The following is a 23,397-nucleotide window of genomic DNA, read 5'->3' as shown; positions in this document are numbered from 1 at the left end:
TGAACTCATTTTTTAAGTTTGATATATATCTTCAAGCACAGGAATCAACATTATTTTTATAATCATTGATAGTTCTAATATATGATTTTTTGCAGGTCTCTTTCTATTATACTATTTCTGTTGGGTTCTTGCTCAAGGTGTTTGGTTATTTTTGTGTGCTTGGTTATTTTTGACTGTACACTAATCACTCTTCTTAAAGATAGCTTTTGAAAGTTCTTTGGACACTGTGTTAAAAAAGTCTTTCTTCAGAGGGGTTTGCTGTTTGCTTTTGCCAGACACCTGGGGGAATAATGCAGGTCTAAGACAGCCTTCACTGAAGTTAATGCCATGAGGTTCTGCAGTTCACTTAGGTAGATGGGCTGCAAATCTTTGTAAGAAATGGATGATGGCCATGACTTCCTTCTTTTTCTTGCTCTGCTCCATACCAAAACAATTTACTTGGCAGGCAGCTGAGGGTGAGGTAGAAAGTAAGTTTACCCCTGCTTCACCCAGCTTGATGTGAGGAGCTCCCATCACTCTTCCCTGGGCTAACTCTTTTCCTTTGGTGAGCCCTAGGCCTTGATTTCTGCTCCCGTTGTTCCATGAAGCCATCGAAATCAAAGCTTACACTTGATGGACTGACAAAAATTCTGCTGGTCCAAAGCAAGTGTGGTGTTCCTTTTTAGGTACCTTCTTTTCCTTAGATTTTGATTGATTAATTTCTTTTAATCTTGCCAATCTTTGATGCTTTGAATATTTTAGCCAACATTTTTAGTTGTTTTTTTAGGAGGATATTTGTCTAAATAAGCTAGGCTGACATTACTGCAAGAAGAATTCCTATTCAATATAATCATCTGAATAATCTATGGAGTAAGCAGTATTATTCTTATTTAATCAGTAAATTGAGGCTTAGAGCCAAATAAATAACACAGTTAGTTCAAGACTGTTACACAATTATGAAGTGATGGAGCAAAGATCTGAACTCATATTTTTATTCTACTGTGTTAACTGTCTGAAACAAACATTTGTACAGTCTTTTTTAAAAAGATTTTATTTAGTTATTTTAGTCAGAGGGGAAGGGAGGGAGAAAGATAGGGAAAGAAACATCAACATGTGGTTGCCTCTCATGCACCCCCTAGTGGGAGACCTGACCTGGCCTGCAACCCAGGCATGTGCCCTGAATGGGAATCAAACTGGCAACCCTTTGGTTCAGAGGCAGGTGCTTGATCCATTGAACCACACCAGCCAGGATTGAGGGCTAAGTCTTAAAGGGCACATGTATTATACTATTATCAAATCATCCCTTTGAAGTAAATATTATTATTCACATGCTCCATTCCATGTACCCATAGAATCAAAATTTCTATATAACTAACATTTAATGTCCATTTTTTAGGTTAGTTATTTAGGATGGAATATATTCTATTCTTTCCTTCCTCCTTTAAAAGTCACAGTAAAAACACTTTAATGTTAATAGAAAACAAAGAAAAAAATTAATTCAAAACCCTGCTCCCAAATCTAATCAAAATGCTTCAATTTTCTGCATTTACTTTAACTATTGTCAACATGTAAAATTAATGTTTACACAGATTTAAATATTACATATATAATTTTCATTTGTTTCACTTAAAAATGAAAATATCTTTCTATGTTGCTATACATTTTTTATATTTATAATTTTAAATAGCTGAGTAAAGGACATACTATAGTTTATGATTTTGCACTATTGGGTAGTTTCTTTTATTTTTCTTCTATTGTTATTATTATTTTTTTTTAGTTTTAAAAAGATTTTATTTTATTTTTAGAGAGAGGGGAAGGGAGGGAGAAAGAGAGGGAGAGAAACATCAAATGGTTACCTCTCAGACGCCCCAGACTGGGGACCCAGCCCGCAACTCGGGCATGCGCCCTGCCTGGGAATGGAACCAGCAACCTTTCAGTTCACAAGCTGATGCTCACTCCACCAAGCTACACCAGCCATGGCTACTATTGTTATTGTTTTGTTAAATAACATTGTGACAATTTCTTTTGTGTTTACACACACATGTTCATCATTCTGGGTTATTTCTTTAGGATAAATTCTGAGAATTATATTAACTGGGATAAAAATATAAACATTTTATTTTCATTTATGCATGTAGTGTCAAATTTCTGTCCAAACAGGTTGCATTAATTTACACTGACAAGTAATGCGTGATCATACCATTTGTACTGTAACTAAAGCATATCCAAGGGAACTTCAAAATACTGTATGGATATAAAAAAATCCTATCACCAGTTAGATGATCATTTTTCTATTTGCTTTTTTTTACTACAAATGCCTAAAAAGAATGATCTGGAGGCCTGGCCTTATCCCCCACCTTTTTAAAATTTAAAAATAGTTTCAAACTTACAGGAAAGCTGCATAATTGGTATGAAGAATTCCTGTATCCTCTTCTGCAAGATCCCCAATTGTTATCACTTAGCTACATTTGTTTCATACACACAAACACAAATACACATGTATATATGTGTATCTATACCTCAGAGAGCCTTTGTGTGACCTGATGCCCATCATCCCTAAACATCCCTAAACATCACCACAAAACAAGGAAACTGCTAAATTACCACAGTACAACTGTTCCAATCAGGATATTGACATTAACACAATACTACTATCCAAGTCAAGACTTCATTCAAATTCTGCTATCTCAACAATTTCTCTTTTTTCTTTTTGATCCAGGTTCCTAACCAGAAACATGCATTGCACTTAGCTTTCAGGTCATGTCTTTAGAAGTCATTTGTTGTCACTCATGTACTCCATGGTCTTAAAAGAGTATAGAACTTTCATTCTGCAGAAGAACCTTCAATCCACGTCTGTTAATGTTTCCTCATGTCCAGACCCAGGCCATGCACTTCTGGCAGGAACACTACAGAAATGATGCTGAGCTCATCCCAGCGCATTAATCAGTTCATTACTATATCACCTGCTCCATCACAGGCAATGTTAACCTCAAACACATGGTCAAGTTGCTTGCTGCCAGTTTTCTTCATTGTAAAGTCACTGTTTTCCCTTTTGTATTAGTATGTCATGGGGAGACATTCTGAATTACGCCAATATGTGTTCCTCATCAAACTTCCACCTACCAGCCAGAGCATCGTTGATAACTAATGCCTATCAGCTACCCCTACAATGGCTGCCAAACGGTGATTATCTTTTTCCATTGTTCCTTCTACATTTATGAGTTGGCATTCTTCTTTAAGGAAGAGTTTTGCTTCTCCTCATTTTTCACTCATCTATTTATATTAGTATACACTCATGGATTCCATTTTATTCAATAGGTTGTAATTAGAAACTCTTGCTACTTAATTCTGATACTCAAATTATCTTAGTTTTTGGCCAATGGGCCAAAGTTTGCTTTCAGCTTTCATAGAGGACACAGTGAGGTAGTATATGCATGTGTAAACACAGGTATACATACACATTTATAATACATACAACAGATATACACCTAACTTTTTCTATATCTAAGTGTACACACACACACACACACACACAGACACCTATATATACACACACACAGGGTGGAACAAAAGGAGGTTCACAGTTGTTCAAATGGACAATAATACATTAATAAATAATAACAATTATGTGTATATGTGTCATACATTCATTAGTTTATACCAATACTTTAAATTCTAATCTACACCCTCAGAGTTCCTTCTAGCTTTTTCTCTTTCATATTTTTAAGTCCCTTCTGAGACTGGAGAAAACAGGCTTTTGTCATCCTCAATATATTCACTTATTATTAAATTAATTTATTTCCCATCTCCAGCCACCTCCTCGACACACCTTCTGCTCGGCACCCTGCTTCCTTGCCCCACGCAGCGGCCCCTTCCCCATCACCACTAAATTTTCCTGGCAGGTCAGCATGCTGCTACCACTGACCCCTTCTCCTTGTTCCTTGTTCCCTGGACATTGAACACTACTGTGTCTGCACAACACTTCTTCACCTCAGTGCTTCCTTGAAGGGTTTCCGCAACAGGAGGGAAAAGTGAAAGGAAGTTGGGAAGGAGAAGTGGAAAAGGAAAGGGGAAAGTGGGAAACTCTAGTCTTCTAAAACAGAATATAATGAGTATAATTTCACCTCTTCTTGAGTATTCATTATAGATTGTACTGCATTATACTGTGATAATGCCCTTGGGACTTCTTGGACAGTGTAAAGGTGCTAGGTTTTTAATTTCTGGGTTTTATTTACAGTTATTCTTATTTCTGCTTTTCTATCCTGTCAATTTCCACAAGCATTTTCTCTCATATCCTTCCCCCTTTAAATCAGATATTTCTCATATGCAATGGGTTGAGAATCCAAATAACCAATGCAGTAAGAAGTTGCAAAAAGTGAAATAAACATGTTTAGAGCCAGAGTTGAAAGAGCTCTTTCATGATCAATAACCTTGAGCTGTTCACACCGTGAATTCGGTGAGTCCTATTGAGCTGCACAGATGTTTTGTTTATATAATCCTTGGGTAGTTAAATTTTAGATAATTCAGGTTGCCTAAACTAGTTATCTCCAGATAGGTGAGATGCAAATGTTACTTTGCAGAGGTGTTCTAAAAATTTCACTTAAATTAGAACCACACCATCTTTTCATTCCATGATCTTATCAAGATTATGTCCCTGTGTGGTCTGAGTTAAATATTTCTTAATCTAGATTATGAAATCAATTAGGGAATGCAAACTGAGTGATCATATCAATAGTAATATAGATGAATCAGTTTTATCAATTAACTGATAAAATCAGCCAGGCTGTTTAAGTACATTTTCACATTGGTTCGAAGAAATAATTTCTTCCCCTTTCTGCAAATATTTCAGCTCTCTATTTTTGAGAATTTGAGATTAAACAACCTGATTTCCTGGTAAAGAGATCAATATGTATATATTCACTCATTCAATCATTTAACAATACATACAAAGTGCTCACTACATGACAGGCATTGTTCTACACATTTGGGAGTGCAGCAGTGAGTGAGATAAAGTCCCAGTGGCTCTCAAGAAACTTATAGTCCAGTTGGGGGAGATAAACAATTCAATAAATGTATAACTGGTTATAAATACTTTAAAGAAAAATACGACCCAGGCTAGTGTGGCTCAGTGGATTGAGTGCCGGCCTGCAAACTGAAAGGTCTCTGGTTCAATTCCCAGTCAGGCAAGGGACATGCCTGGGGTGCAGGCCAGGTCCCCAGGTAGGGGCGTGTGAGAGGCAACCGACTGATGTACCTCTCACACATCGATGTCTCTCTCCCTTTCTTTCCTTACCTCTCCCCCTTTCTAAAAATAAATAAATAAAATCTTCAGGGGAAAAAAAAGAACAATACGGCCTGATAAGGGGAAAGGGCGACATGGAAGTACTGTTTGGATAGGGTGACCAGAGAGAATTCTGATTCCATTTTTGCTGTTAGTGGCTGACCTCCAATAGACTCTTCACTGGGGAGCAGGGAAAGAAAAGTGGCAACCAACTTATTTCAGGGAGGGAGACAAATTAAGCAGGGGACTTATCCAGGCCTCTACTCAAGGGATCTGAGGGCTTTTCTTTTCTCCCTAAGTTTCTTCTTTAATGCTAATCAGTAAGAAATGGAAATATTTATATCCTACTTGGGTTAAGATGCAGATCATGTGTCAGAGGGAAGGGACTTGGGTAAGGTCACCCAGTGGCCGGGGCAAAGCTGGAACATAAGTTCGTGATTCTGTCTCCAAGATCCTATTTGAAGAATATAAAGAACAATACAAAACAAACAAAAAAAACCCCTCATTCAAATAATAGGGCTAAAGAGTCTATCTCCTACCTGAAAAGGATGTGAAGGTAAGAACCAAGGCCAGTTAAAATATGCCACCATGCGTGAAACTGGGTGGTAACACCTATAATAGGTGGTGCCTTCTTTCGAAAGTCCCTGTGAGGAGAGAGGGAGAAAAATCACCATTTAAATTGTTTTAGATATTTACTAACTAATGCTGACAGTCTTAGGGCATTCTGAAATACCGTTCTCAAATATAGCAATTATTTAATTTCTTCAAGTCTGCTGTAGTCTGCTGTATTGTTTTCCAGAGTGTATTCTGAGGAATAGTATTCCTAGCAAAAGTTCCATGAAGAAATGACTCTGTGGTAAAATAAATGTGGGAAATAGTACAGAGTTTATTGTGTTCTTGGAGATCTGTGATGCATATTAACAGATTAAAAACTTTGAAACATCCTACCAATAACTAATACAGTTTATCTCCACTCCCCCCCACCTAGGTAACCTACTTATCCATGGGACCCGTCATTTAGGTATTATCTTATTCACACCGTATGGAACAAACGTGTCCTGGAGCACACTTCAGGAACCACTGGTCTACTTAGCCATTCATGCAGTTAAGGAACCAGTCATATGCCTTCCCCATGTCCTGCATACAACCTTTCTCTTAGAAGTGCACCACACAGACCATAAGGTCCTGTTGTATCTATTATTGTACTTCACAGTGAATTTCTGAGGTGGCTATTATTAGCTTTGCCTTACAGATTAAGAGCCTAAAATTCAGAAAAATTCATTGAATTGTTCAAGTCACTCTGCTAGTGGTACAGCCAAGCCTAAAATTCTAGGTCTTTTGATTAAGTGTATACCACATTAATATTCTCATTTATTAGGAGAAATCAATGTGAAACACTAAGTTATTTTTCCAGATACCCCCGGGAATTTTTGAGACAATTACCATCTCTAAGAACCTACTTTGTTCCATAGTGGCTCTCGCCCAGAGGATGATGACTGACTTACCTCGCGGTGTAAAAGCTCTGGAGGAGTTTCTGATGGGTATTACCAATTCAGAACCACTCAATTAGATTTCAGTTTTCTAAGCAAGCTGTGCTACTTGTTTGCTTATGTACATTAAAGTCTACATTTACTTATCTAACTTTGTATTATGAAGAATTTCAAATGTGCAAAAGCAGGCAAAATAATAATGTACCCATTACCCAGCTTCAACAATGATAACTTACGGCCAATATTGTATCATCTAAATTCTTGGCCACTTCTCCCCATCACCCTGTATTATTTTGAAGCAAATCCCAGATATTGTGTCATTTATCTCTAAATATTTTAGTATGTATCTCTTAATGATTAAAACCACTTTAAAAAATGATGATAATACCATTTTCATATCTAAAATATTAATAATATCTTAACATCACTACATACTCAACTATCAAAATCCTAATCATCTCAAACTTTTTAAAAACATCATTGCTAACTCATTTCAACTTTTAAAAAAAATATTTCATTTATTTACTTTTAGAAAGAGGAGAAGGGAGGGACAAAGAGGGACAGAAACATAGATAGGCGAGAGCAGTATCGATCTATTGCCTCTCGCACACCCCCAACCAGGGGACCCGGTCCACGACCCAGCTATGTGTCCTGCCCGGGAATCAAACTGGTGACCTTTTGTTTTGCAGGCCAGGTGCTCGATCCATTGAGCCACAACAGCCAGGGCTCAATTTTTTTTTACAGTTTGTTTGAATCAAAATCCAAAAAAGGTCTACACAGTACATTGGGTTGAGATATCTCTTAAGTGTCTTTTAATCTACATGTTCCTTCTCCTTTTTTCTCCCCTCTGCAATTTATTTGCTGAAGAGACCAGGTCATTCATCCTGCAGATTTCCCACTGTCTGAACTTTGTTGATCGCTTCTCCATGGTGCTGCTCAATATATCCCTCTGTCCCCTGTGTTTATGCAAAACCATTAATTCACAGAATTTTGAGTTGGAAGGACCCACTATTTTAATTTATTTTACATGTTCATTGTAATAGAAATTGCAGCCCAGAAAGATAACGCTTTAGTAACAAACTACAGTCCAGAGACCCAAGGTTCAAACTCCAGTCAATACACAATTGCTGACAAGATGAAACAAAAGACACATGTGCCCTTCTTAGAAAATAACATTAAGCATATTAAAGTACAAAATTATATAAAGGTATTTCATATCCTTATTTCAAAGCATTCCAATTTCTTCAGTAAAGCAAACTGGGCAGATTTCAAAGACCCAGTCAATATTTAATTAAAAATCCCTACAGATGTTACAAAATATTCTTAGGTCTAAATTTTTAATTTAAACAAGTCGTCCCAGAATTTAACTTTATTGTATTGTACATATCTTTTTAATTTCAACAATGGCAAAAATTCACTCCAGGGCACTAACAATTCTATATGCCTATGAAACTCTGCTTAATAGATTGCTCCCAAAAATATTTCTCAAAGATTGAAAATATATCTTACCTTAGTGAATCACAAAAGATGTTATCTATGTTCCATAATAAAAATCCCAGTAAAAATATACCCAAGGATGTATAACCCAGTCCTCTAAGCCATGGATAAACCCTATGAGAAAATAAAAAAGCACAAGGAAATTTTGTCAGCTCATGTCATGACCAAAGCTTGAAGTCATCCCTTTCATGAGAAAAGAAAGGTTTCTGTTAGTATTAGATGCAAACCTATTAAATTCTCTAATACAGCTGGCTATTACATTTAGCCATTAAAAGGTATGGACAGAGGATATGCCTCTAAGACTTGGCCAGGTGTATCAAGGAGGAAATCTGAAAGTCCCTGATAACTTCCAGTCCCACTGAAGTGCAAGGGGAGGGATGAAACAGAATTAACACTGAGTCACCTGTTCTGTGTCAGGCACTGGTAAATTAGACACACGTTACACACAAACACACACGTAAAATCTTCAAATAAATCCTGAGAGGCAGGTATTACTCTTTTCATTTCACTGACGAGAAAACTGAAGCTTAGTGAGTTAACCAAAATATTAACAGTAGTATACATATTTATATATTTTATAGTTGCAATGAGGTTCCATTGACTTACATTAAAGTGCACACATTTAAAGTGCACGTTTGATGAGTACACCCATATGTTCCCGGGAAACCAACATCAAGCTCAAGATGATGAATATATCCAACACTTTCAAAAGCTGAGTTTGCATTTCTTTTACAATGTGGCATAAACTGTAATAAAGTATATCTGCTTTATTGTGTGGTTTTTTCTACTTGGTGTAATTATTTTGAAATTCATCCATGTAACTACATGTATCAGTACTTCAATTCCTTTCATTACTGAGTAGTACTCTACTGTATAGATATACCATAATTTATTTGTCTATCCAAATATTGGTGGACATCTGTGTTGGTTCTAGTTTTTTTTACTATAACAAATAAAGCTGCTATGACCATTCATAAATAAGTCTTTTTATGGACATATGCTTTCATTTCTCTTGGGTAAAAAGCTAGGAGAGCAATGGATGGCTTGTAAAGCTGGTGAATATTAAACTCCCCAAGACACCACTGAACTGTTTTCCTAAGTGACTGTATCATTTTACACCCCCACCGGCTGTGAATGAGTGTTTGTTCTTCTATATCCTCGTATGACACCAGTCTTTTTAGTTGTTCTAGCAGGTGTGTGGTGTTGTCTCACGGTGGTCCCAATTTGCATTTCCTTAATGAGTATTATAATTGAGCATCATTTCCTGTGCTAATTTGACGTCCATAAATCTTTGAAAGTTTGTTCTATCTTTGCCCATTTAAAAAAATTGTTTGCCTTATTACTTCATTGTAAGAGTTCTTTATATATTCTAAATATAAACCTCTTGTTGGATATATATTTTGCAAATATTTTCTCCAACTCTGTGACTTTCCTGCCATTTTCTTATCTTTTGAAGAACAAAAGTTTGCTGTTTTAACGAAGTTCAGTTTAACATTTTCATTATTGTTAGCCTTTTTGTGTCCTATTTAATAACTCTTTGCTTAACCAAGCCTACAAAGACTTCTATATTTTCTTCTAGAAATTTTATAATTTTAGCTTTTATATTTAGGAATATGAATCACTTCTAGAATTTTTTTTTAACTTTTAGAGAGACGGGAAGGGAGGGAAACAGACAGGGACAGAAACTTCAATGTGCGAGAGATATATTGATTGGTTGCCTCTCGCATGCTCCCAAATGGGGTCCTGGACCACAACCCGGGCATGTGCCCTGACTGAGAATCAAACTGGTGACCTTTGGTTTGTAGGTCAGTGCCTAGATCCACTGAACCACACCAGCCAAAGCCACTTCTAATAAATTTTTGTAATGATGTGAGTATAAGTTCATTTTAAAATAAGAATATCAAGCTATTCAGCACAATTTGAAAAGATTATCTTTCCCCCACAGAATTACCTTAGAATGCTTATTTAAAATCCAGTCAGTATGGATGTGTCAGTCTATTTCTGAATGGCTCTATTTTTGGATGTTCCATTGATCTATCATTTCATTCTTACCAGCAATACCACATTGTCTTAATGTAGCACTGAGTAAAACAAGTGGTATAAATTCTCTAACTTTATTGTTCTTTTTCAAAACTGTTTTGGCTATTCTAGATCCTTTGCCTTCTCATGTAAATTTCAGAATCAGTTTCTCAATTTTTCCCCAAAATCCTGCAGAGATTTTGTGACTGTGTTGAACTTATACATTAATTTGGGAAGAGCTCATATCTTAGCAATATTGAGTTTTCTATCCATTAAATGATACATCTCTTCATTTATCTAGCTCTTATTTAATTTCTCAGCAAAAATAAAAAACCCAAACCCTATGTTCATAATTTTCAATGTACAGGTTTGCACATAGTTGCTAAATTTAACCCCAAAACATCTGACATTTGATGCTAGTACATAAAAATATGAGTTGTGAGTGTTGACTTGAATCTTGTGATCCTGCTGAATCCCACTTATTGCTTCTAGTCTTTTGGTACATGTGCTGTTATATTTCTTGTACATGATCATGTCATTTGCAAATACTATGTTGGATGGGACTCTTACCAGTATAGTGTTGACCAGTAGTGGTAATAATATATATATCCTTGTTTTATTCATGATTTTAAAGAGGTTTTTTTTTAACATACAATGACTAAAAGGAGTTAGATGCTATAGAGTTTACAGATTACAAAGTTCTCTTCTATTATGAAGTGTGTAAAGGGTTTTATTTTTAGTTTTAGATCATAAATAGCTGTTGAATTATAAAAATGGTTTTTCTAAATATATTGTTATGTAGCTTTTTTTAATATGAATTACAAGGATAAATTTTCTCAAATATTTTAATAATATTTGTATGTAAATGAATGAAAAAGGTAATTAAAAATCATCAGGAAAGCACAAGTCTGACTGTCTGATGAAGGTTCTCACAGAGCGTGAGGTTAAGAGAATCATAATCTGTCTTCAGCTTGTTTCAGAGGGCTCATTATAGCTCCATTCCGGGGAGGCAAGAATGCGTTCCAGGAAACGTAAGGCATAAAACTGAAGGCATCTGGCAGGGCTGCAGTGTGGACCAGTGCTGAGATGTGACAGCGGTATGATCAGTAAGAGCTGGATACTATTCTGCTTCTAAGCTTACTTACCAGGGCCAATCTTCAGCTCTCAGCAGTAGTTCAAAGCAAAATTCTTCTGTGATGTGAAATGCGTGTCTGGGCAGCAGGGTACGCAGGAGAGAGCAAGAACTTCATCAGCACATGGTTCATGCAAGCTAAGTATAGATATGATTCTGGGGATAGACTGCCCATATATTACCAGGTATGAGTGTATAATACAAAAGGCTCTCAATGTATCTGTCTGGAGTTACACTGCTTCGTTCTTGACTGGCTGCTGGCCTAATGTGTACCTAACCCCTGCCAAATCCTTTCCCCTCATTTTCACCTTGGAAATTGGCTTTACCTATCTCTACGTTGAATTTTCTCTTATATACTATGTCTTCCTCTTTCCTGGTTTATTCTCTTACTTTGCTCAAAGTTCCTGAGCAATAGTTTATGGGATATACTTTTTTGAAAATTTGAATGCATGAAAATGTATTTTGTCCCCACATTTCATTAATATTTTGGCTGGCTACAGAATTCTGTAATTCTAGCTTCCAGTTTTGCTTTGGGAAGTCCAAAGTCATTCTGATTCCTGGACCCTTTGTATGTATATATACCTTCTAACTGTATAAACTTATGAAACCTTCCTTGTCTAGAATTCTGAGACTGAAATGGGTATACTTTCACCATTATCTCTGCTGAAGAGCCAAAGGGTTCTTTCAATATACTTATATCTTACAGTTACAGAATATCTTCTTGATTTATTTGGGTGACATTTTCATCCCTTCTACATTCTCTGCAGCTACCCTTCCCCTTTTGTTTCTACTTCTATTCTGGCCCAGGATTATTTCCAGTTTCTTCTATTCTTCATTTCTTTCTCATCACACTGATGGCCCCCAGGGTATGTGTGTTTGTCTCTCTCTGTCTTCGCTTCTGTCCTTTCCACAGTGAAGCCCATGGACTTGAGGAAACACCTTGCTGTCTCTCTACAGCACTGGCAGATTGAACCCAAGGGTCCTGAAGTCTTGCTCTGTCCTGTTTACTCCGGCCTGTACCATGGTTTTAATGCCTGTCCTGTGGGTGGGTGCTTGCTGGTAAATGGGGTGATGGGAGTAATGGGGGTGAGCAGGGCTGCTAAATGTGGGAGGGGATGATGGACTGTAATGCATTCACAATGCGTTCAGAAAAAGATTCCAATGGCTTCTTTAGTTGTACGTTTCAAACCCTTCACTACAGTTTCTTGTTTTATATTTTTAATATTTTTGGGGAGGGATTATCTGAATGTTCCTTTTTTATAGCATCTTACTCTTGATACAATATATTTCTAGCAATATTAATGAATATTTGTTCTTGTTCTATAATTTTTAAAGTTTTATTTCCTTCGTGCATAAGTTGTTTCCTCTATATTGACTTTTCCTCATTATGTATTTTGGCCTCTATCTTTCATATTGGATGTATTTATTTTATATCTGACACTGTTTCTTCATCCCTAAGAGTGGGAAACTAAAATGGTGACAACGAGCTTTAAGCATATGGTTGAGGACTTTAGACTAATATTCTTGACTACTGAGTTATTTTGCTGAGCCCACAGTTAGTACCTTTAGGTCTTCCAGGATGCTCACATTCCCTAAAATAAGAACTCTTCCAATTTTCTGCATTCAGACCTTGGCATTCAGCATTCAGAATGCATAAGGTCACCCAGTTTCCCTTATTTCAGTATGGTTTTCACAGGCTCAGTTGTGCCTGGTAAAGTCTAATTGAGACACCGCTCGCCCTTTCCAGAGAATAAACCGCCAGACTTTAGCAGGTGCTCAGTGACACTGAGTGGGTGAGGAGACCTAGTCATTCAACGATTTCTTAAAGCTTTTAACCAGTCCTCTTTATTGTAGATCTCTGCTCCATCTCCTTTTCTGAACTGCTTATTGCTGTTAATGCCTGATACCTGTGAAAATCCTCTGATGACATTGGGGGTTCTTGGCTTGGGATTGGCTTTCTTAGGTTAGTGAAGGTAGTCAGCAGTAATTCATTTACTTTCCAGCTTCTGCCTTTATTGGCCCCATTCTTTATTTCTCTTTGGATTTCTTCTGTTGACCTATTTTCTAATTATTTAAGTTGGAAGCTTAGTTCATTATTCTTGAGCGTCTTTGTTTCTAATGTAAACAACTAAGGCTATAAATTTCCCTCCAAGAACCACTTTAGCTACATCCTACTTTGATTGTGTAGTATTTTCATTATGGTTCCATTCTAAGCATTTCAATATCTGTATTATGATTTTTTACTCCCATTGAAAGTGTTATTTTAAGTTTCCAAATATATGGGCTATTTTGACTAATCCTGTTTTAAGTAATTGTATGACAGTCAGAAAACATGTTATGAAAGATACTTAGAAACATTTATGTGTGGCTGCTTCTCACTTACCCCCCACCAGGAACCTGGCTTGCAACCCAGGACTGTGCACCAAACCAGCGACCCTCCAGTTTGAAGGCTGGCGCTCAATCCACTGAGCCACACCAGCCACGGCTTGTTTATATTTTTTTTATTATGAGTTACTGTGTTAAAATATCTCAGCATAATGGAGCATTTATTTCTCTCTGTGTCAAATTTTTCTTAAAAATTTTCACACAAATTTAAGATTTCCACTTTTCTAGTAAACAAGATTTAATAATACAGCGAACACATGTTTTAAATGTCTTAAAGATTTTTGTCTTTTATTAAAATGGCTAGTCAGTATTTGTGTAGTATATTTTTAATATCCTTTTCTTTTAAACTTACTGTCTATGTTTTAACCATGTGTCTTATGAATAGCACATTGCTGAACATTTTCCTGTTTAACAGTTTTTATCTTTTTAATTGCTTAGCTTTGTCCATTGATATTTACTGTGATTACTGATATAATTAGAATTATTTGTACTCCTTTATTTTCTGCTTTACATCTGTTTGACTTTTCTTTACTCCCTTTTCCCACTTCTCCTGATTTCTTTTGGCTTCAGCTTTCATAATCCCATTTAACATATATAAAGAACACTCAAAATGAAACTGGGGGAAAAAAAGACAGAAACAATCCTATTAGAAAATGGGTAAAGACACAAACAGACATTTCCTCAATGAGGATATACAGATGGCAAATAAGCACTAAAAATATGTTTTGACATAATTAGAAATTAGGAAAATGAGAATAAACAGCACAATGAAATATCAGCACATACACTTAAGAATGATTAAAATAAAAAACAGCAACAACACCAAATGTTGGCAAGGATGAAGAGAAACTGGGCCACCCACACACTGCTGTCGGGACTGGAAAATCAGAGAGCCACTCTGGAAAACAGTTTGGCAGTTTTGAGAAAAACTAAACATACAATTACAATACAACCTAGCAACTCCATTCTGAAATTGAACATTTATTCCAGAGAAATGAACATTTATATTCACATGAAAACATGTAAACAAATATTCACAGCAGCTTTATTTGTTATAGTAAAAAACTGGAAACAATGGAGGTGTCATTTAACAGGTGAATGGTTTAACTGTGGTATACCCATATCATGGAATACAGCTCAGCGATAGAAAGGTATAAACTACTGACACACTCAACAACTTATGTTAATCTCCAGTGAATTATGCTATGTGCAAAGACCAATCCCAAAGGTTATATATATTATATGATTCAATTTACATAACATTCTTGGAATGAATACAAACTAGAATGAAGGACAGATTAGTGGTTGCCAGGGGCTAAGAAAAGGGGGTGAAGGGATGGGTAGGAGGGAAGTGGATTTGACCATAAAGGGCAACACAGGGATCCTTGTGTTGACAAAATTATTCTGTATCCTGACTCTATCAATGTCAAACTCTGGTTGTAATACTGTACTATAGTTTTGCAAGATGTTTACTATTGGAGAAAATTAGTAAAGGATGCCAATTTCTTACAAATGCATGTGCTTTGCTTCTACGATTACTCCAAAATAAAAAAGTAAGTAAAAAAAGAATAAACCCATAAATCATAGTATTTATTGAACACCTACTGTATTGGCAGGCCCTATGTAAGGTACTCAAATGAATACATTATTTAATCTTCATAAACTCTATAAAGATTATGCCTATTTCCTAAATCATTTTTCTGGAACACTGGTCCTTTTTTTTTTTTAAGATTTTATTTATTTATCTTTAGAGGGGAAGGGAAGGAGAGAGGGAGAGAAACATCAATGTATGGTTGCCTCTCGTGTGTCCCCTGCTGGGAACTGGCCCACAACCCAGGCATGTGCCCAGACCAGGAATCAAACCAGTGACCCTTTGTTTCACAAGCTGGCTCTCAATCCACTGAGCCACACCAGCCAGGGCTAGTCTAAGATTTTTAAAAGCCTTTACTATACTAATGTACATTAAAAACAAAAGGAGGCCACCATATATAGCTTTCCTCAAATTTCTTTAATTTTGGAACTCTTGTTTTCACATGATGTCTATTAATAACTTGCTTAAAGGAATAGTATTCCTTGTAATTATACTATAATAAATGTTGGATTATAGTTTTAAATCAATATCCCTTCTGGATTTCAGCTTTATCTATTATTTCAATTTAGGGTATAGATTTCCTGCCTGAATATACTCTAACCACAGTGTTGATTATCCAAACTACTTACCACGTAACAATATAAATAGATCGAAGTACTAATGTGAAGACCAGCATTCCATACATGACCTAAATAAGAAAAAATGGAGTTAGTAAAATCATTATTCTTTGGCAAATGAAGTATATTTTGCCTACAAAAATAGCCCTCCCGATTAAATGTAAACATCCTTATACTTTAAAGAACAGAATTTTAAAAACGATATAATTATATAATTAATAGTCAGGCTAACCTTTGAGGAAAAATTAAGAGCTTTCTTATGTATAACCATTATCAGAAGTTCTATGCCAATTTAAACTTGAGACATGTGGTCATAAACTAAAGGGGGGGATGGTGGGGGAGAGGGTGTACAGGGTGGAGGGGAATGAAGGGGAGAAATAGAACAACTGTAATGGCATAATTGATAAAATATATTTAAAAAAATAAATAAATATCTGCTGAAACCTGAACAAATACTTTAATTTTGCTTCACACTTCCTAGACCCTTCCCTTCTCTTTAGCTTCACTTTCAGCAAATGATTCTACTTCCCGTTTTATAACAGTATAAATATGAACTCTTTTAAACTCTTCTTCTAAATGTTTTTGTATTGACAAATGTATCTTCTCCCTGCTCTCTTTTTCCCATTCCATGTCTGTAAAGAACGTGGTGCCCATTTCTTCTTAAATTAACCTAATTTGGGTTCCTTATTCCATGTATGTGCTCTCACATGTTCCTAGACTTGGCTCCCTCGGCTAATCCCTTTTCTCTCCTGTACTGGGCCCTGTGTAAGTACTACTACCTGGAAAACTGAACCTAGTGGAGAAAATTAAACTTTAAAATTAAACTTTTAAATGTGTGAAAAATAAATACAAAACATCGCATAGAATACGAGTTAAATGTACACTTAACAAATATGTATAAAGACAACAGCTGGGAGGGTGTTGTTCAGGATCCTGGTTGACACCAGAGAGCTCCAGGCGTCTCTTCCTAGTAAAACCCTCTTACCTTCCTCCTCAGAGGAAACCATTTTCCTGCCTTTTATAATAAACATTTCCTTGCTTTTCTAACATATTTCTACATATTTACTAACTAAAACTTATCTCCTAAATATGCATTCTTAAATAGTTTGTTTTTTTAATTTTAATTGAATTTGAATTTACAATAGAATATTGTAAATAGACATGTCTTTGGTCTTTTAAAATTCAATTATGTTGTATATGTATCCTTAGATCATTCATTTTTGATGTTATACACTATTTAACTGGATAAAAATGCCACAATTTATTTACCCATTCTTATGGTAATGGACATCCTTAGGTTATTTCTAGTTTTATTGCTATGAACATTCGTATTCACATATCCTATTGCATGTTTATACAAATTTATTTAGGGTATGTACCTAGGAATGTAATTGCTGGGTCAGAAGATGTATGTATTATTATCAAAATTACTGTTAAAAAAAAAAAGGCCAGCCTGTTACCCAAAGTGCTTATACCGATTTTTACTCCAGCCAATGTGCTTAAGGGTTGCTTTTGTGCCACATACTCACCAACACACAATATGGTAGGCTTCGGAATTTCTGTCAATCTACATGGTTTTAAATATGTATTTCCCTGAACATTATGGTTGAACATTGTATGTTATGTTTACTGGCCATTTGATGTCTTCTATTATTCAAAACTATTTTTACATTTCATTGTCTAGTTGAGAATGACCTCAGTCTCCCAGACTTGAAAGCAACAGTTAGAACCAATGGGGAATGTCCTGTGTCTGCTCTGGTGGTTGGGAAGGACTGCACCGAGGTTGGAGGCGTGGGCCTGCATGAGAACAGTATAAAGGACGACCACTATAAAGATGGCAGGAAAAAGGGTCTGTGGCTTCTGTGTGTTACAATGACCTCCACTACATTTAGCTCTTATCTCTGGCAGCTATACCCAACTTATGTGGGTGAGAGGGCATAAGAAACTGATGAGATGAATTGTGACACCTCCTGTATACTCCACCTTGTATTCTACTTTAAAACTAAACTAAGCAAACAGTGTTAGATTAGAGCCTCTTAGAGTCTGACTGCCAGCTTAAATCCATAACTGCACCTGTAATGATGAACAAGAAAGGCCCGATCCCTGCCCTTACAGCAATCACAATCTAGTGAGAAGAGATAAGTGAGCAATTAAAATGCACTATTTTAACTCTGTGATGGGGACTGCAAAAAATCCTCCTCAATATGTAGAAAGGCCACCTAATCTAGATTTATGCAGATCAGAGAGACTTTCACGGAGGAAATGGTGTTTAATTTTGTAACTGAAACATTTATAAGAGAAGTATTATCAATTAAAACTGAAATATTATTAAGAGAAGGTGGAAGAGTGTAACCAGCACAGCTCATATTCTGAGGACTAGAAGAAAGTCAGGATGTCTAGAATATATGAGTGAAACAAGAGTAGGAAAAATGAAGTTTGGCTTTTTAAGTCATGTCAACAGTTGGACTTTTATCTTAAGAGCAATGGGAAGACAATGAAAGTTTCTGCAGTAATTCAGCATGATCACCCATGTATTAGAAAGATGTACCTGTCTTGCTGGCTGGAAAATGATTTAGAGGGAGGCAAGACTGATAGGGAAAAGGCCAGTGACAAGGCACTGCAGTCATGAAGGTAAGATAGGGCCTAAACTAGGGCAGTATCACTGGGGATGGAGAGAAATGAACAGATTAGGAACAAGCCCTAAGGGACATATTTAGGGCTTGGACAGAAATTTTGATATGGGAGTTAGAAAGAGTTGGGAAAGTCAATGATGGCCTGGTTTATAACTTGAGCACCTAGGTACAGGGTGAAATTGTTCAGTAGGCTAGAGGATATTTGAAGAGAAGAAAGATAGAGGAGAGAAAAATGGTGACTTCATTTTTGGACATGTTCAGAATTTGAGGTACCAGTGAGATATCCAAGTAGAGTTCTCTAGCAATAGTTAGATATCCGGGTCTGTAACTTAGAAGAAAAATCTGAGCTGAAGAAAGAGATTTATGAATCATCAGCATACAGAAATCAAGAGGAACAGGTTGTCAGGAAGTATGTTAAACATATCAGATAATGGATAAGGAAGAACCTATACCCTACCAGTACAGTGGAGCCTTTTAAAGTTCATTTTCTTCTTTCCACAAGCGCCTCCACTATATACATTCTGCTTCTCCTCAAGGAATCTGTGGCAAACTCTACTAGTGGCAATCGTCCATATCCATTCTCTCCTGTTTTTTCTTTTTTTAATCCTCACACAAGGACATTTTTTTCATTGCTTTTAGAGAGATGAAGGGAGGGGACTGAGAGAGGCATCAATGTGAAAGAGAAACATCAATAGATTACCTCCTATATGCACCTAGACTGGGGACTAAAGCTGCACCCTAAGTACGTGCCCTGACCAGGAATCCAACCATCAGCCTTTTGGTGCATGGTACAATGATGCTCCAGTCAAGTGAGCCACACCGGCCAGGCTCTCCTGTCTTTATAGAAGACTGACTTTATTCAGCTGGCAGTATCTCTAGCTATAACAGCTTGATTTTCCAGGCTTTCTTGCAGCTAAAGGTAGTCATATGACCTTCACAACTTTTTCTATACATATTCTAAATTAGCCATTTTTAAATTAAAAAGATAATAGAATACATACTTTTCTGCTCCTTGCAATTTTCATGTAAAAGTATTTTATAAGGAATTTCTAAATCTTTCCATGTTTAATAAATTTTTTAGCCTCCAAGTTCCAAAGACTGTAAAATATTATTAGTATTTTCTCTCTGCTAAAGCATCCTAGAACTATGCTGTGTGTAAACTGAGACCTGTTATTTATCCTCAAGAAATCTATCACCTAGGAAAAAAGAAGTTTGTGTTTTTATCAGTAAAAAGAAAACTAAAATGTTTTAAGAAAAGCAGAAAAAAATAATTGTATTCTGTGGGTTGCACTAAGATGGAAACATTTGAAGATGGATGAAAGTGAGAGGTAAAAGAGGGCAAATTAAGTGGGGCTTTGGAAACCATAGATATATAATAATTGTTTTGATGATAATGAGGGAGACCAACTTTCATTATTTCTTCAGAGTTAACATTATTCTCCATGACTCATTCCTTAATCCATTCCACAGATTAAGCCAGAACATAGGCAGGAATTCCAAATAACTGACTGGTTAGTTTTTTACCAAGTCCTATTGAACAATGAATGACAGCCACTGGACTAGGCAGTCATCATTCAAAGACGAAAAGACACATTACTCTCCTCCTCAATGAGCTCAGTCCAATAGAATCATGTGTAATCAAATCAAGCCCTTGGATCTGGTTTCTAACTTCCATTTTCCAATAAAAGGGATCAGGGCTCCATGGAGATTTGGCTGATTTCAGGCTTGTTGCAGGGAAAGAACGAGATGAAATACCTTGCCCCAAAAAGTAAGAAATACTCAAAGAATAATGAAAACACATCAAGAGGATAACAGAAACAGCTAGAAAGGGCTCCACTGGACAAATCTGAGACAGTTTGTACACCAAAAATCGATAATGATAGTAACAAATCATAACCTGTTGGATAAAATAGGAACGTATAAGTCCATAAAGATAAAATAAATACATTTAAAGTTTAATAATTAAAAGAATTTTCAGCCCTGGCTGGTGTAGCTCAGTGGATTGAGCACGGGCCTGCGAACCAGAGGATAGCAGTTCGACTCCCAGTCAGGGCACATGCCTGGGTTGCAGGCCAGTTCCCAGCAGGGGACGCATGAGAGGCAACCATACATTGATGTTTCTCTTCCTCTCTCCTTCTCTTCCCCTCTAAAGATAAATATGTAAATAAAAAGAATGTTCATAAGTCTCAGAGTACTTTTCTACAAAGTTCTTATTAATTGTGAAGGTACAAAGAATAACTTCACCATGCACAAGCCTGGTAGACAGCATGTTAGGGTCGCCCTCCAACATGTGTATGGCGCACTGTCAAAGAGGCTTGGGCAGGGGAGTTCGTTCTACTCTTCTAGCAACTTTTCGGTAAGTTTGATGTTGCTTAAAAATAAAAGTACAGTTAAGTCCTCATTAAAGTTGTGCCTAGGTTCTTGAAACAGCAGCAAAATAATGTATAATAAACAAATTTTACTATAGGCTAATTAATATAAACAAGAGTTAAGTTCCTATAGCATCTCATCAATGTTATCACAAAAAGACAAAACAATGTTATTTGAGGACCTGCTGTATTTAAACAATGAAGAAAGAATTCCATACTAACACACTAGAAAATTTTTTAGCTTCATATTTGAATCTCCCGAGGGAGCTCAAGTCTTTCACTCTAAGAGAAAGGCACTTAGCTCGCCTGTGGTGAAGAACAGTTCATCAGAAGAGGAGACAAGGTAGGGGACTGTGGACAAAGTCCCTAGTTAAAGTCCAACTAGGCTAAGAGGCATTTTATTTGGGGACTTAATATAAGTCATTCTGACATGATAAGGTTGGTGTTTCCTATATAATTAAATGCTAGTTTAAATACTAATAAGCTAAATGTAGATATTACTACATTTAGTAATATAACTATAAAATAATAGCACAAGTCTCATAAAACAATGTGGTCTATTAGTAAAAAACATAGTTTTCATAGAAATTTAGAGCTGGTTTAAAATCCTAATTCTGCCCCAAGTATACAGCTTTCTAATTCATCCTACATAAAAGTGCCAAAATGATCTGAAATAGATATTATCATGCCTTGCCTTTGTCAATGGCAAAAGTGTAAGATCCAAACTTTAGCATGACATCCTCACAGTTAGGTTCCAGTCCTCCTTTCTCTTCTCATGTTCTGCGGATTTAGCATAGAATTTTAGCATAGGATTTCCCAAATAACAGTACCAGAATACTACTGTGCTGGGTGATGTTAAGTGATATTCTACAAAAAAGAATTCTGTAGTCCAATAAATTGTGCTCAACTGGCATCTGCTGTGTGAAGTCTTCCTGAAATCCTTCTATAGATATTACTTAATCTCTTTTTATTCCCAAAGTATTTCACTTATATTTGATTTTAAGCAGTTTTTAAAGTTGATAACTGAATTCTGGTTTACCTACAACACAGGTAGCAAACGCAAGGCCCACTGGCCACATCTGGCCAGACACCTTGTTTCTACCCAGTGGCAGCTTTGTGCTCCTTGCCCTAGTTAAGGAGTAGTTACATTTATACAGTCATAGAATTACATTCGGCCCTTTGAAGCCAACAGTGAGGCTGATGTGGTCTGCAGTGAAAACGAGTTTGACACCCCTGAGTCCTAAAGTAAAGCATAGCTATACTTAAGTTTTACAGTCAGTCTTTACATTTTTTCTAATAAATTTATCATTGCACTAAAATCTAAAATAAATATGCACTAAAATTTAAGTACCATTTTTCATTCTTTCTAATAACATAGCTTTCTGATAATAAATTAGATGCCACAGTATCTACGGGGACATCATCACATTACAGAAGATATATGGGCTTTGAAATTTGAAAGACCTGAGTTAAGCTCCCAGCTCTGCTGCTGACTAGGTGAGAAACGTGGGCAGATTACTCAGCCCTCCTGACTCTCAGTTATCTCACCTACAAAATGAAGATGATAATTTTATGCAATTTGTTGATATTTTTAAGATAATAGGTAAGTCAATCCATATAAACTATATGAAAGAATATATAATACTTAGCACATAACAGATATTTTAAAATGTCAGCTCCTTTTGCTTCTTTTCAAGCGTGCTTACATATTAACTTCCTTACATCTCTAATTTGTAATAAAGTGGCACAAATGAAACATAATTAAATTAAATAAATCTGCTTACGTTTCTGCTTTTCAAACTGTTTACATAGCACATCCTTCCTTAAAATCCATGAGGGCCAAATTAGAAGGGAGAGTTATAAAATACGGATCTGTCCCCTGTTGAAACAATCTTTAGGAGACACCTACTTTGGCAGGAAGGTTGTAAGCCATAGTACTCTTTGAAACATTAGATGAGATTGCATCTGAGATATTCAAGTACTGATTTGTCAATTAGCTGCTCAAAGAAGGTTCACTGACTTCTTAAATTCTCAAATGCTCTTTTAATCTAGTCTCATATACGCTTTTTTGTTTCCTTAAGATACATTGATATTTCTATTGAATTTGGCATATTTGTCTATTGTGCCCTTGGCATGGCTATCAAATTAAATAAATAGCATTTGGCTCTCTTTTGGAGCTGTTTGGACTGCCTTATATTTAATATAGTGAGTAGAACTGTTATCAGTATTTTCTCCCTCTGGGAAGCTAACCTGATTATCAAGCCAATCATCCTGGTTGTGGCAGATACTTTTGAAGTGTTTATTAACCCTTTCCTTCTAATAGCTTGTCACTACTTACCTCTCTAGGCCCAACTCAAATACCTCCTTTCACACGCGTTCCCGGATTACCACAGGCAAAAATCTG

General features: G+C 36.2%; 1 protein-coding gene across 2 annotated transcripts in view; it reads right to left on the bottom strand.

The window, feature by feature from the left end:
• ACER3 (alkaline ceramidase 3) overlaps positions 1-23,397 on the bottom strand; it is a 115,981-nt gene that overhangs the window by 12,130 nt on the left and 80,454 nt on the right. For both annotated transcript variants that reach the window (XM_037138096.2, XM_037138097.2), the window contains exons 7-9: positions 16,004-16,062; positions 8,260-8,361; positions 5,800-5,904 (exon numbers count right to left, since the gene is read on the bottom strand). In XM_037138096.2, coding sequence (XP_036993991.1) covers positions 5,800-5,904; positions 8,260-8,361; positions 16,004-16,062 — 266 coding nt within the window. The remainder of the gene's footprint in view (positions 1-5,799; positions 5,905-8,259; positions 8,362-16,003; positions 16,063-23,397) is intronic.

This window comes from Artibeus jamaicensis, unplaced genomic scaffold, assembly GCF_021234435.1.
Source record: "Artibeus jamaicensis isolate MK-2021 breed Jamaican fruit bat unplaced genomic scaffold, CSHL_Jam_final contig_64, whole genome shotgun sequence".
Classification (NCBI taxonomy): Eukaryota; Metazoa; Chordata; class Mammalia; order Chiroptera; family Phyllostomidae; genus Artibeus; species Artibeus jamaicensis.
This window is presented reverse-complemented; position numbering and strand designations above follow the sequence as displayed.